Source organism: Bubalus bubalis, chromosome 22, assembly GCF_019923935.1.
Source record: "Bubalus bubalis isolate 160015118507 breed Murrah chromosome 22, NDDB_SH_1, whole genome shotgun sequence".
NCBI classification, from domain to species: Eukaryota; Metazoa; Chordata; class Mammalia; order Artiodactyla; family Bovidae; genus Bubalus; species Bubalus bubalis.
In genome coordinates this window covers 54,526,334-54,538,888 of record NC_059178.1, presented here as the reverse complement: position 1 = coordinate 54,538,888, position 12,555 = coordinate 54,526,334, and the positions used below count along the sequence as shown (strand labels likewise).

The window sequence follows — 12,555 nt, the reverse complement described above, 5'->3', positions numbered from 1 at the left end:
CATCATAATATAAAGTCTCTTTGGGGCTACAGTGCCTCTTGGATAAATATACATCTTACATCTATATTGAAGAGCTGGGAAGGACAAATGTAGCACAAAGGATGGAATTTCTACATTTTGTTCATGCATGTAGTGAACAGTTTGTCCTATAGGCAATGTTGATTTTACCTGAGATATCAAATATCAGCCCAGGTCTAAGTTGTGCACAGTGTTAAAAGTAGCAGTGGACAAGCTTTCCTGTGTCATACCTAGTCCTACCACTTACTATTTCTAAATTTATGATGATTTATTTTAGTGACATTCCTTAGAACCCTCAGTGGTCCATGCAATTTAAAATTTAGAATGTCGTTCCCTGTCAGTATTCAGGAAGAGGGACCAATGGTGAGGAAGGGGATGGGGCTGGGGAGCTGAGCAGAACATTTACAATAGCTCCTTTGTGGCATTGTTACTTTAGATTATATCCCTGACAGCGAGGTGGCTGTAGTTAGAGTGAGCAAAATGGATTATTTCTGGCTAATGGACCTAATAGGCTTCCCTGAAGGCTCAGAAGTAAAGAATTCACCTGGAATACAGGAGACGCAGGAGACGTGGGTTCAGTCCCTGTGCTGGAAAGATCTCCTGGAGGAAGACTTTGCAACCCACTCCAGGATTCTTGCTGGGAAAATCCCATGGATGGAGGAGCCTGGCAGGCTACAGTCCATGGGTTCGCAGAGTCAGACATGACTGAAGCAACTGAGCCCAATGGCCCTAATATTTATCATTTTGGATATCAAACTCTACTTAGGTCTCTGAAATAAAAATGTATTTGTTAAAAAACTATAAACTTCAAAAATAGCAAGGTACTTAAAACATTTTTTTAATGAATATTGAAACAAGGAAGGATCAAGGGACATTAGCTGAACAGCGCTAAACTGAATATACCTACTTCATGACTTGAAATGCATCCATTTCCTTAAATAATGAGTTCCTTAAAGGAGGATCCAAGTCTTATTCTCTTTTGAATACCCAGCTCTTAGAAGATTCAGTTAATGTTTCTTAAAATTAAATTTTGAGATAGTAGGTTTTTTTTTCTTTTAGCTACCTTATAATCAAAGTTTGCAAATATTCAGAAGAGTATTAGGTATGTAGAACAGGTCTCTGTAAAATTCACACAAACATAGAAAGTGATGGAGAGTGTGTATTTGTCTTATGTACATATTTGCATCAGGAGGAATAGGGAATTTTAGAAAAAGTGGTTTAACAAAATTTATATGACTGAGATAGCAAGAAGTAATTTTGGAGTTATGTTAGACTATGTTGCTTAATAATTTCCTGTGATTAAAAAACAAGGTGGGTCTAAATATTTAGAGAGAGAGAGAGGGATAGAAAAGAAGGAAGAGGAGGCGGGGGAAGAGGGAGGGGGAGGAGGGGTAAGGTGGGAAAGGAAGGAGAAGAAAAGAGGGTGGAAAAGGAGGGGGAGGAGGAGAAGGTGGGAAAGCAGGGGGAGGACGGGGAGGGTGGGTAAGGAGGGGGAGGGTGGGAAGGGAGGGGGAGGGTGGGAAAGGAGGGGAGGAGAGGGAGGGTGTGAAGGAGGGGGAGGAGGGGGAGGAGGGGGAGGAGGGGGAGGAGGGGGAGGAGGGGGAGGAGGGGGAGGAGGGGGAGGGTGGGAAAGGAGGGGTAGGAGGGGGAGGGTGGGAAAGGAGGGGGAGGAGGAGGAAGGTGGGAAAGGAGGGTGAAGAAGAGGAGGAGGGGGAGGAGGGGGAGGGTGTGATGGAGGGGGAGGAGGGGGAGGGTGGGAAAGGAGGGGGAGGAGGGGGAGAGGATAGCAAAGGAAGAGAAGGAAGGTGGAAAAGGAGGGGAAGGAGGGGGAGGGGAGGGGAGGAGGAAATGCAGAGAAACAGTTTTGAGAAAGGGATTTGGGGAGCCTGATGAGGCTGGTCCTTCTTCCTTTCCCTGTGCCCTTATTTCTAGTCATCTCAGGTTTTCTGTGGAAGCCACACGCTTTGCCATCAGAGCTCACACCTGGCACTGATGTGTATCATGAGTATTTCAAAGGAGGCAAGAACAAGAGCCAAGAGGTAGGGGCTGCCCTGTACTCACGTTCTGTTGGTAGCAAGTGTTCAGGAAGTACTTACCCACTGACTGGCCTTTGCGATTATACAAATCAAGCCTGATTTCCTAAAATACCTAGATATTAGGATAATTCATGTTTCCATGAATATTTAAATACTCTAGTTCTTGCTCAAACACTGATTTTAAAAATTACCATATGGATATCAAAATTAGGTATATTGGTCTAACATTTTTCTTGAATACTTGGAAATAAAGATAGCAGTTTTTCCGTCTTGGGAGAATTACCAGATTTGGGTTTTTGGTACATTACAAAAATAGCATAGTAATTGCTTTTGGGCTGTACCCTCTGACCTGCATTTATTCAGTGTCTTATGTTGGCTCTAAACTTATACAAGCTTTTGTAATTTTCATACACTTTCCCCAGTAAACATGATCCCCATGATTTTAATAGTGACAGAAAGGGAAAGAAAACTCCATCAAGTTCACATCAGTTTGTTCTGAAAGCACATGGAAGTCATAGACAGAAGAAGCTGTTTCATTCAGCATTTAGAAAGAATGAGTGTTTGCACCACCATCACCCTCCTAAGCATTTTCCAGCCTTCTACTGGCTGCACAGAATTGAAAACAATCATACATTTTTCATTGCTTTCCTCCAATTCATGACCTTGTCCAGACCTGCTTGGAGCAGGACATTTCAGCACTAGGACTGACCTCGTAATTCAAGCTTCCTCTCCCATTTTGATTTCTATGATATTATGGAAGCTTCACTTTCTCTCTCTAAAGCCGACTCTATAAAAGGACAAAAATATTCCTAACTAATTTGGTAATAGCAAATAAGAAATGCCCAGCTAATATTTAAAGATTAAGTTTGAGAAACAGATTCTGCAAGTCTAAATCCAAGTCACAAAGGATTCTGTGTCATGAGAGAGAAAGTAGTAAAGAAAGCCACTGATGTCTAGCAGTCATGACCACACACATTTCACTTTGGATGTTCAATCCTTTTCTACCAAATGCTCGTTTTCAATAATTTTCTTTCTTTATTAGAGGATGAACATAGTTCTGGAGGAAAGCTGTTTTCTAGTAGTCTGACACTGCGAAAGCCACTTAAGAATTCTGGATATGGCTTCACTAGTAGATGTGTTGATTGCCAATGTCATTTTCAACATTAATATTCTATGATTCTGTCAAACCAGAGTCAACCTAATAAAAATTATATTATACCAGAGTTAGGAAAACACTGGAAATGCATAATAAATTCTCAGTAACCTTACATTTAATAAAGGCCTTCTTTTACTTTATTTTGAAAATAGCAAGCCAGTAAGTGAAGGAATAAGTGACATTTTAAAGGTTAGCAGAATGTGATTGTCAAAATTCTATTTAATTACATAGTTACAGCTCATCACACAATAACAAAAATTAAGGAAATCATATACTATTACAGTTCCAACAATATCAAATACTTCGTGAGTAAAAACCATCAATTTAGATGTTCAAAATCTTGATCATGCAAAGTTGTATTCTTGAACTGCTTTTTCTTTTTTACAGTGGGGTGGGGGAAATTTTAATACTGTGCAACTATAACGTCTTCCTGGTAGTCATATCTTTTGTAAATTTCTTAAAATTATGAGTAAGATTTTAGTAAGTTTTCTCTATTAAGAATTGAGATATAGAAACTATGAATTCAGAAAGTGGTAATTCTTGAGCTATGCATTTCATGTATTTTCAAGGGGAATAATCACACAGACAGATTTTTAAATAATTTAATTTCCTAATTTTATTATTGCCGCATTATAATAATATTTTCTGTTCTGCCAGAAATTCACATTTAGTTTCCAGGGACAGCTCTTTCTTTGCGTTCCTTTTCCAAAGGTGGCCCAATGTTAAGTACAGATGTCCCCAAACTGTTATCTGGGATAAATTGTGATTCAAGTCAAATCACATATTTTCCAATAGAAGCAAATTTGCAATGGATATTTTATTTCTTAACAAGGGCCCAGGGTCTAGTTATTTACCAAAATGCTCATAAACAGTAAATGGAATCAATGACAAATGACATATGTTTACAATGTACAGTATAAAACTTCACAAAGTATATATAAATTAATTTAAAAGAGTTTTACATAAAGGAAACATATAGCACATAATTTAATATAGTTTGAAGATTCATAGGGGTGAGGAATTTACAAGATGGGATAGTTCTGTGTGGACCTAAGAAAAAGATCACTGTAGTGGAACACAGAGAGTAGGTAAAAAGTCAAAAATGTGTGTGTGTGGAGAGAGTAAGAGGTTCTCTGCAGGTCCCAGGAGGTCTCCTGTCGTCTGCAGTAAAGATGATACTGGCTTTCATGCATTATTTATTGTCAAGGGGTAGACTGATTCGTTGCTATGATTTATATCTGCCTGCTATAACTAAAATAATTGTATCATAACTGGAAAGAAATTCTTTTCAGGCTGTCACAAAAAGTGGGAGCTCCATTTTGCCCCACTCTGCCCACTGATACAGCCATATATATTTTTGATAAAAGAAAGCATTGTTCCTTGAATTATGCAATATATATGTAAATCTAAATTTTATTAATCAAATTATTTATCAACCTATATCAGTCATACTAATTTCTAATTCATATTTAATATTAAGATACCCCTGTCATTTTCACTTTTCCTGACTTTTGAGCTTCTGTCAAATAGTTAATGATATTGAAACACCATAAAAACTCTCTCATAATTTTTTTTGAGAGAAATCCTACAGTGACTTTAAAAAAAACAAATTCTTTAAATCATCTCAGTTTTCTTTTTCTCCTGAATTTAGGTTTTAAATGTCAGATTCCTGAAAATAAGCAACTCTTATGAGTATTATGTGGATCATTTGAGTGTTAAGATAGTAATTAAGTTCCAGCATGAACACAACTACAGAGATAGCATGGAGACCTTGTACCATTTGACTCACAATTCTGTGTCTACAAAAAGGGTTGAATTTATGTTCCTTAAAACCATCCTAAAATCAGAGCATAGACTGAAAAAGCTAACTGTGTCAGCTACTAAACCTACCAAAATAACTATTAGAAAATTTAAATCCAGTCATTTTTCTTCAAACCACAATAGCAGGCAGAGAAAACAAAGCAAAATAAAAACTTATTAGGTAGAATTAGTAGAATAAAGTTGGTGTATTTTGATTACAAATGTATTTTTCCTCTCCTTTAAGTGTATACAAGATGTTAAAATCTTCAATGAGAAAAGTGTATGAAAATCACAAGTAAAATGTGTTTTTCATATTATTTAATAATTTAACATATTTACTTATCTAAAGTTAATTTAAATAATTGCCTACTGAAGTGTGTAAGAAAAAACTTGATATGTAAGGTATTTTAATGTAAAAAAATGCCATTCCCCAAATTTCAGTTGAAAATGGAAGCTTTTTGAGTTCCCAGGAAAAAAATGTAGCCTGGATATTATTATCTAACAAAGATGTGACAATCGCAATAAATAATGAAACAAGAGTGCGACAGAGTGATAAAGACCCCAAACAATAATCATAAATATATATGATGAACCAGTAGGAAAACAAAACATAGACATCTACTTAATTTTTCTTGTTTAACTATCACGTTAGGATAAGTAAATCTGGATTTCCAACAAAGAACTCAGTGATAATATAAAAGTAATAAAACTTATCCTAATCACTCATGACCTACAAGCAGTCTAATGAATTGCCTCATCAAGCCTTTCTATTGAACTAGTGGTGATGGGTTCAGGAAGAGTTAGAAACATCTGAAAAACAGGGAGAGACACTTACACGTGCAAGGGCCTATTTACTTAGAGGCCACGCAGCATTTCTCAGCTCCCACCATGTCTAACTGGGAGACGCCATGGAGCCAAGGAAGCATTCCTGGATTAGAAGCCTGGAACGAGGCAGAACTGTTCCTGACCATTTCTTTGCCTTTACATGAATTACAATACCAACAGGTTTGGGTTTTCTCCTGAGCAGAGCATAAAGTGGAAATGTTCTTCTACGTGATTGCTTTCAGAGCTGGCTAGCATTCCATCTATCTAGAAAGGGCGTCCAACATCTAATGATACTTTCCCAAGAAGTATCCTGTGTCTCCACTAAGTTGTAATAGTTGTAGAAATGTACAACAAAGATTCACATTCTCAGGTAAGAAAGGGAGGATTTGTGGTCATTTCAGAGAGCAAAAGTGGGTGACTCTTTCCAATACACTGATAGGGAACACACACGTGAGGCTGTTGACCTTTTAATTAGCCCCCAAGCAGTGTCACGGCTAATACACGTTCGTGTTGAAACTCAAATGAGGCTGACAGTACAGAGATGGATCCTCGTGTTACTCAAGAGACGTTTAACCATGGGTGTTTTGTGATACACATTCTTTTGTGTGCAATAATTTTCACTAAACCGAAGGAAGCATATTTGATACGTGTTGTCTTTCTGTGGTAACTTCAAAACCTGATAAACCGACGTCTTCTTTCGATTGCACACTTAGTGTGAGGTGAAACTAGTAAAGGCCACATCTGTGACATAGAACTGAGGTCAGAATGTGAAGACAGCAGTCCTGGGGTCATGCTGGACACTTCCCTGGAGTCTTTGTAATTTTGTCTGAACTGGTGCTCTCCTGACTCGTCCCGCCATCTTGTTCTGCCCGCCTCCAGGGGACACTGCACCCCACACATTACATAGGCTAGACGTGCATTCATGTGGCATATCACCTACTATAATTATTAACACAGGTCCAGGGGCAAATTTTTATCTATTTTGAGAAGGCCAAGGTCAGGGGATTGTAAAGTATATTAATGATTGGTAAAGTAATTTAAAATTCCAAGGTATTCAAAGTCATCTTCGATTTGGAGAAAAAGTCTAATTTTCACTTTGAGCAGTTTTCAGTATAATATTTGCTATAAGACACAAAGTATTAGAGGCCTAAGTTCAGCCCCACTGAATGTAGACTGCACATTTATTGTGCTGTGTTGTAAAAATAAAATCTGGACTATCATTTTTTTTACAAGAATATAATTTTCTCAGCTTCTTTTCACTGTAGCTTTAGTGGTCCATTTTAGTAAATGGCTAAAATAATCTAGGGAGTAGGGTACTCATGCTTTTTACTGATTTTCTGAGATTCTGGCCAAAGAATGAGGGGCAGACATCAATTTTTATGTTTTTAATATCTACTATAAAGATACCACATGCAATAAATTGGATTTGTAGAAACTACTAACAGTGTAAAGTTATTTATCCGTCCACTGCTTCTATGCTGGACAAAAAGAATAAGTGGTTAATCATTTTATAGGTGATAAATTATTTTCAAAACATAATTGCCCAGTGAAGACCGAGGAAAATTATACAAGATACAAGGACTAGCACTTTTTCACTACTTGGTGAAAAAGGTGAGGTTTACTTTTAATAAATACATTTCACTTTATTTCACATGCTCTATCAAACAGCATCTTCCCTAACATATAAGTAAATAGGTATTTCTTATTTCATTAAGTTCAAATGGCGGTAGTGGCCAAAACCTACTCATTCATAAGTATTTATTGCATAAACAATTTAGTTCTGAGTGCCTAGTATCATTTGATGAATAAGTGAAAGAAATGTTTTCTTTTCCCTCCCACCAGGATAGAAAACCATTGGGTCACAGTTATTTTGTACTTTTCTGAATAAATATAACCTCATGGCTTGGTTGTGTGTACAGCAATTAATATTATCAGAAAAAAAAAAACAGGGACATAAAAAAATAAATCCCTTCAGATAATCTTTCCATGAAATATGTGTGTCTTCCAGGCTTTCTCTGTGCTCAGAAGAGCCTTTGTGACTTGTGTTGGGTTCCTTGACCATGGGTTTCTTCCAACCCAATGTGTGACTTCTGACCACCTTCACCCACCTGTCTAAATCTGGATGGAAAGCCATCTGAGTTTCAGAAGGAATCAAAAGATGTTTTTGGTTCGTAACTGTCACTACCTCACGATGAAAAAGTCACATGTATATTAAGAAGAAGATAGTTTCTGAAGGGAGAGAAATACAAAATGTAGAGGCATCTTCAGTCAAAAACCTACAACCTCGAGTGAGCTGGATACACGCCTATGACCCCTCTTCTGACTGCTATGGTTCTGGCTTTACGAAGTTCCAGCAGACTGGTTCAGTAACTTTTCATCTTTGGTTTGTGTAGAACATTTATCTGCTTGTCATGTTGATTACAATGTGCATTGCCTTATGCCAAGTATATTAGGTTAATATAAATTGTTCTATCTGTTCATTTAACAGTTTTGACTTAGCTACAATTTTAAGTATAGCTAGAGGAGTAGGCTAGAATAAGTCTCCAAAAATTTACCATGAAATCTTTTATAGCATTATTCTCATTGTGATGAGATTGAGTTAACGACACAGGAAGGAAATTTCTCTCTCACTGACTCTTTATGACATGATTCTCTGAATGAACTGGCCCAAGGTTATGCCTGATCTTTGTGACCCCCCTCAGTTACACTCACTGGTAATGATCACAAGCAAATGGTGTTCTGGAAACTACTTCATGCAGGTATCATGTCTCCCGCCAAAGAGACACAAGAGCAGACTCGTCTAATCAGCAGAATCTCCCCCTCCCGCCCGCCTCCCCAGACCTGCTTTCTGTACTGCTGGCACATTAATAAAGCTGAGACGTAAACCAGGACCTCTGAGGGTCTCTCCCCCTAAGTCCCTTGTAGAAACTTGTGGTCTCTAGGCAACAGCTCAACCGAGTGAGCCGCAGGAGGCTTGCAGTGAATGCGGCACCACCAGGAGCTGGGCTCAAATGGTCTCAGCCAGGAGTCGCTCTGATGTGTTTCTTTAACGGCATTTCCAATGCAAATGCCACGTGCTCAAGTAATTAGGAGGTGTTCAACCCTGGAAGCTGGGACTTCAGGGAAGGCTGTATGAACATCAGCAACCAGTCTCCTGCTCTTCTGCTGTGTCAGCAAAAGTCACAGCACAGAGCGTTTGAGTAATTTTCTTTTTACCCCAAAAGCTTAGGATAATTATTTTTCACAGCCACATTAACTCTTATGATTAGCATCTTGATGGCATTTTCAAACTCATCTGAGAGATGTGGAGAGTCTAGGTAGTGGCTCTAAGTGTGAAATTTATCAAGGAGGGACTGGATACTGCTTTTATCTAGTAGTAACTGTCTATAATGAACTGTCAATCTGCATTCAAGCTATGGCCATGGATGAAAAAGTCTTATCACAGGTCAGCAAATCAGGTACCCTTTCAACAGACTAACTCTGAAAGCTTAAACAATTTTGATATTGAAAAAAACATCAGGTTTTCATCTTACAAAACTAGGATCATGGTTCTTTAAATCCACCTTGGAGTGTTGGGAGCGGACCATCTTAGGCATGTGGCATCAGACAATTCAGGCAGAATGATTTTTATTTTTACTTAAGTAAACTCCAAACTAGAAAAAAATATCTATGTTGACTTGAATTAGCCAAACTTCCCCAGTTCACGTGGGAATCACCACTTCCTTTTAAACCTTATAGGTCTGTCATTAGTCTCAGGGATGAAAAAACTTTTTGTTGTTGTTGGATACATTTTCTCTTATAATCCCAGCCAACCCATATCCAGTCAAATGAGAGTAAAACCCAGCCAATTCTGGTTATGTAGTAATTACAAGCCCCTGATGGCTCTCTGAGAATAGCATCTCTGACACTTAAGAATGATACCTACCATCCTTTCCATGCTCTTCTTCTCTTGACTGCAAAATGTCTGAGTTCTTTTAAAGTGTATTTTTATCCCTTAATCAGATTGTCATTTAGAGTCCTTCTTTTCCTCCAGGTTAAATGGAAGCTGATTGGGGATCACACCCTATCTTCCCATGTAGCTCAGAGGGGGCCCAAGGGAGAAACATCATCAACAACAAGGGGTACTTAAACGGAAAGACAGGGCCGTGACATGATGAGCAGGACAGCCAGACTGGTCCCTTCGCTTCCAGAGTAGTTTCCCGTTCTCACATTGTCGCCTCCGTTTGTCATAGGGGCAGATGTGAATACATAAATACTTTGCTAATAAGAAGCCTTTTTTTTTTTTTTTACAGGACTATTTTAAAAATAGTTATTCAACATAACAATCTTAATTTTAATGCACCAAATTACAGTTTTCAACAATTTAAGTGAGCATATCCTGTCACTCTCGGCACACATGGATATATACGTGTTAGATATAGATGGATACAGCAATATCCATATCTGTATTTGTCTACAGACACACACGCACACACACAGCACACACACAGAATAGAGCTACAAGGCCCTTGGGTAATAGTGTTCTAAATTTCGTGTTCCCTTAATTGTCACTGGGCTTACTTATATGGAGAGTTGTGGTACCATTTGTAGAGCTTACTGAATTTGTCCCTGTTGAAACTCTCCGAGCCACACCGCTTGTGGCGGGTCATCTTTCTGCCCAAAGACAGACCTCTCATCAGGTGGGGGGACTGAGCCCAGAGTAATAATGCCAGGGGTAATGCCCTCACACAGGTCCGGTCCAGTCCAGCTTGGCAACTTCTCACCCTGCCCAGGTTCCTGCTGCTGTCAGACCCAAAGAATTTTATTTAAATGACTGTTCAGACGATTTGGATTCTATTTTTGTAAAACACCGACCCCCCCCACCCCCACCCCCACCCCAAGAAACTCAATAAATAAAGGACTTAGCCACAGAATCAAGGAAGCAGAACTCCAGTTTTGAACCTTCTACCGGGACTGGGGCCAGACCCGACCGAGGTCAATGTTCCCTGCAGTTGGTCCTCCGGGAGGCAGAGGGCGCGCGCCCCGCAGGCAGGCAGGCGGTCCGGACAGACGGTCTCTCTGGTCTCAGCCTCGCCCTGGGTGTCACTGGATGAGGCTGGAGCTGTAGCTGAAGCCGTAGCTGCTGGAGCGCGACAGGGCCGGTTGCGTCTCCTCGCTCTGCTCCGAGGCGTAGCTGGGGAAGGTCTGCGCACGTGACATCTTTGAGGGCCCGAACCCGTGACCTGGAGGGGCACAGAAGGAGAGCTGTACCGGGGGGCTGGCTCGGTACTGGGGGGCTGGCTGGGCACCAGGGGCTGGCTCCAAGGGGGCAGCGAGTGCCCAGCGGCTGGTTCCTTGGGGGTGGCTAGGATGTGGTCTTCAGGGCCCAGTTTTGGACCCTGGTGGTATCAGAAATTCTGGATGCCGGAGAGCTAGGGAGAACTTTCCAGGGATCTCAGACTTCTACTGTCCTTCAATCTCTGGAACAAAAGCACAGAATCCTCCCCGCACCGCCCCCCCCCCCCCCCCCCCCCCCCGACCAAAAGCTGCTTTTGGTGGAGAACCTGTAAACGCTTTCTTTTCTTTGATGGTCCCTTTTCAGCATACAGGAATGAATGACACACTCCTTAAAACCTTTTTGAGCAGTCAACTTCATTTTATCCTAACCAGTGTCAATTATCAGGAAAAAATACACAGGGGGATAGCGTTTCAGTACCCCGGGTTTGTGAGTAATGGTACCCACTTCATGATGCGGTTATTAACCCAAATGATAAACCTCCATGGTTATTCAGTTCAGTTCAGTCGCTCAGTCGTGTCCGACTCTTTGCGACCCCATGAATCTAGAGTGGTCTAAAAGCTAACTCTTACAGAAAATTTATTTAAAAAAATTATATCTACGATTATATAGCACAGATGTACCCCTGCAGTGAGAACTTTGTTTAATGCAAAATCCAAAGGTAATTACTGGAAAACTAGTGGAATGCTAACATCAGGAGAAAGGATGCGTTCTGGGGCCTCTTGTGGACTTCCCAGGTGTGTGTTCTAAATGAGTCAGTATTGTTCTTCCCATGTGAGGATGAGTATCTGATGGATGAGCTCAGTGTGCAGAGAAGATGGAATAGAGGTGGTGTGCTGTGCTCTTGGAGCTTCTGTGTCACACAAAGCAAGAAACGTACTGAGTCTGGTTTATACGTTTTCTGGTCTCTGTGGCGAGAAACCCAGGGAAGACGGTCTGTTAACACAGAAAGGGCAAAATCTGCTCACTCCCAGGTGGGGCTGTCCTTTGCAAGTTTACGCGCTTAAAGCCAGTCTCATCATCGTCTGGTGTGTCTGACGACTCGGCACCCTATCTTTGTTGAGAGCTGGGGAGGAAATGCGGATACATCGGGTAATAATAAAAAGCTAATTAAAGTTGCAGAATCTCCTAACATTAAGAAAAATCGTGAGAGCGGAGCCTTCCGTTCTAGATAAATACCCTTTTAGGGGCACTGTTAGCCTGGTTCTCTGGGTGAGCCTCAGAGCAGGGCTGGGCGGAGAGGGCCCCACCGCCCCTGTCAGCCTGCGCGTCTCCCAGCCTCCAGATCTTCCCACTCCCTCCCCTGCCTCTCCGGCTCCAGAAACCCCGTCTCCTCTCTCTGCACCTTCAGGCCCGAGGGTGGCGGGCTGCCTTGCTCCTGCCCGTCACTCACACGTCCTCATCGGCTCAGTACCTGGATCCACAGCTCATGTGTGGGTCCCGTC

The 12,555-nt window shown here is 40.7% G+C and overlaps 1 protein-coding gene across 1 annotated transcript in view; it reads right to left on the bottom strand.

Moving 5' to 3' along the window:
- Positions 1-3,800: 3,800 nt before the first annotated feature.
- DOK6 (docking protein 6) overlaps positions 3,801-12,555 on the bottom strand; it is a 420,496-nt gene continuing 411,741 nt past the window's right edge. The window contains exon 8 of the mRNA XM_025273172.3: positions 3,801-11,057. Within this exon, the coding sequence (XP_025128957.1) occupies positions 10,918-11,057 (140 nt within the window). The 3' untranslated portion in view covers positions 3,801-10,917. The remainder of the gene's footprint in view (positions 11,058-12,555) is intronic.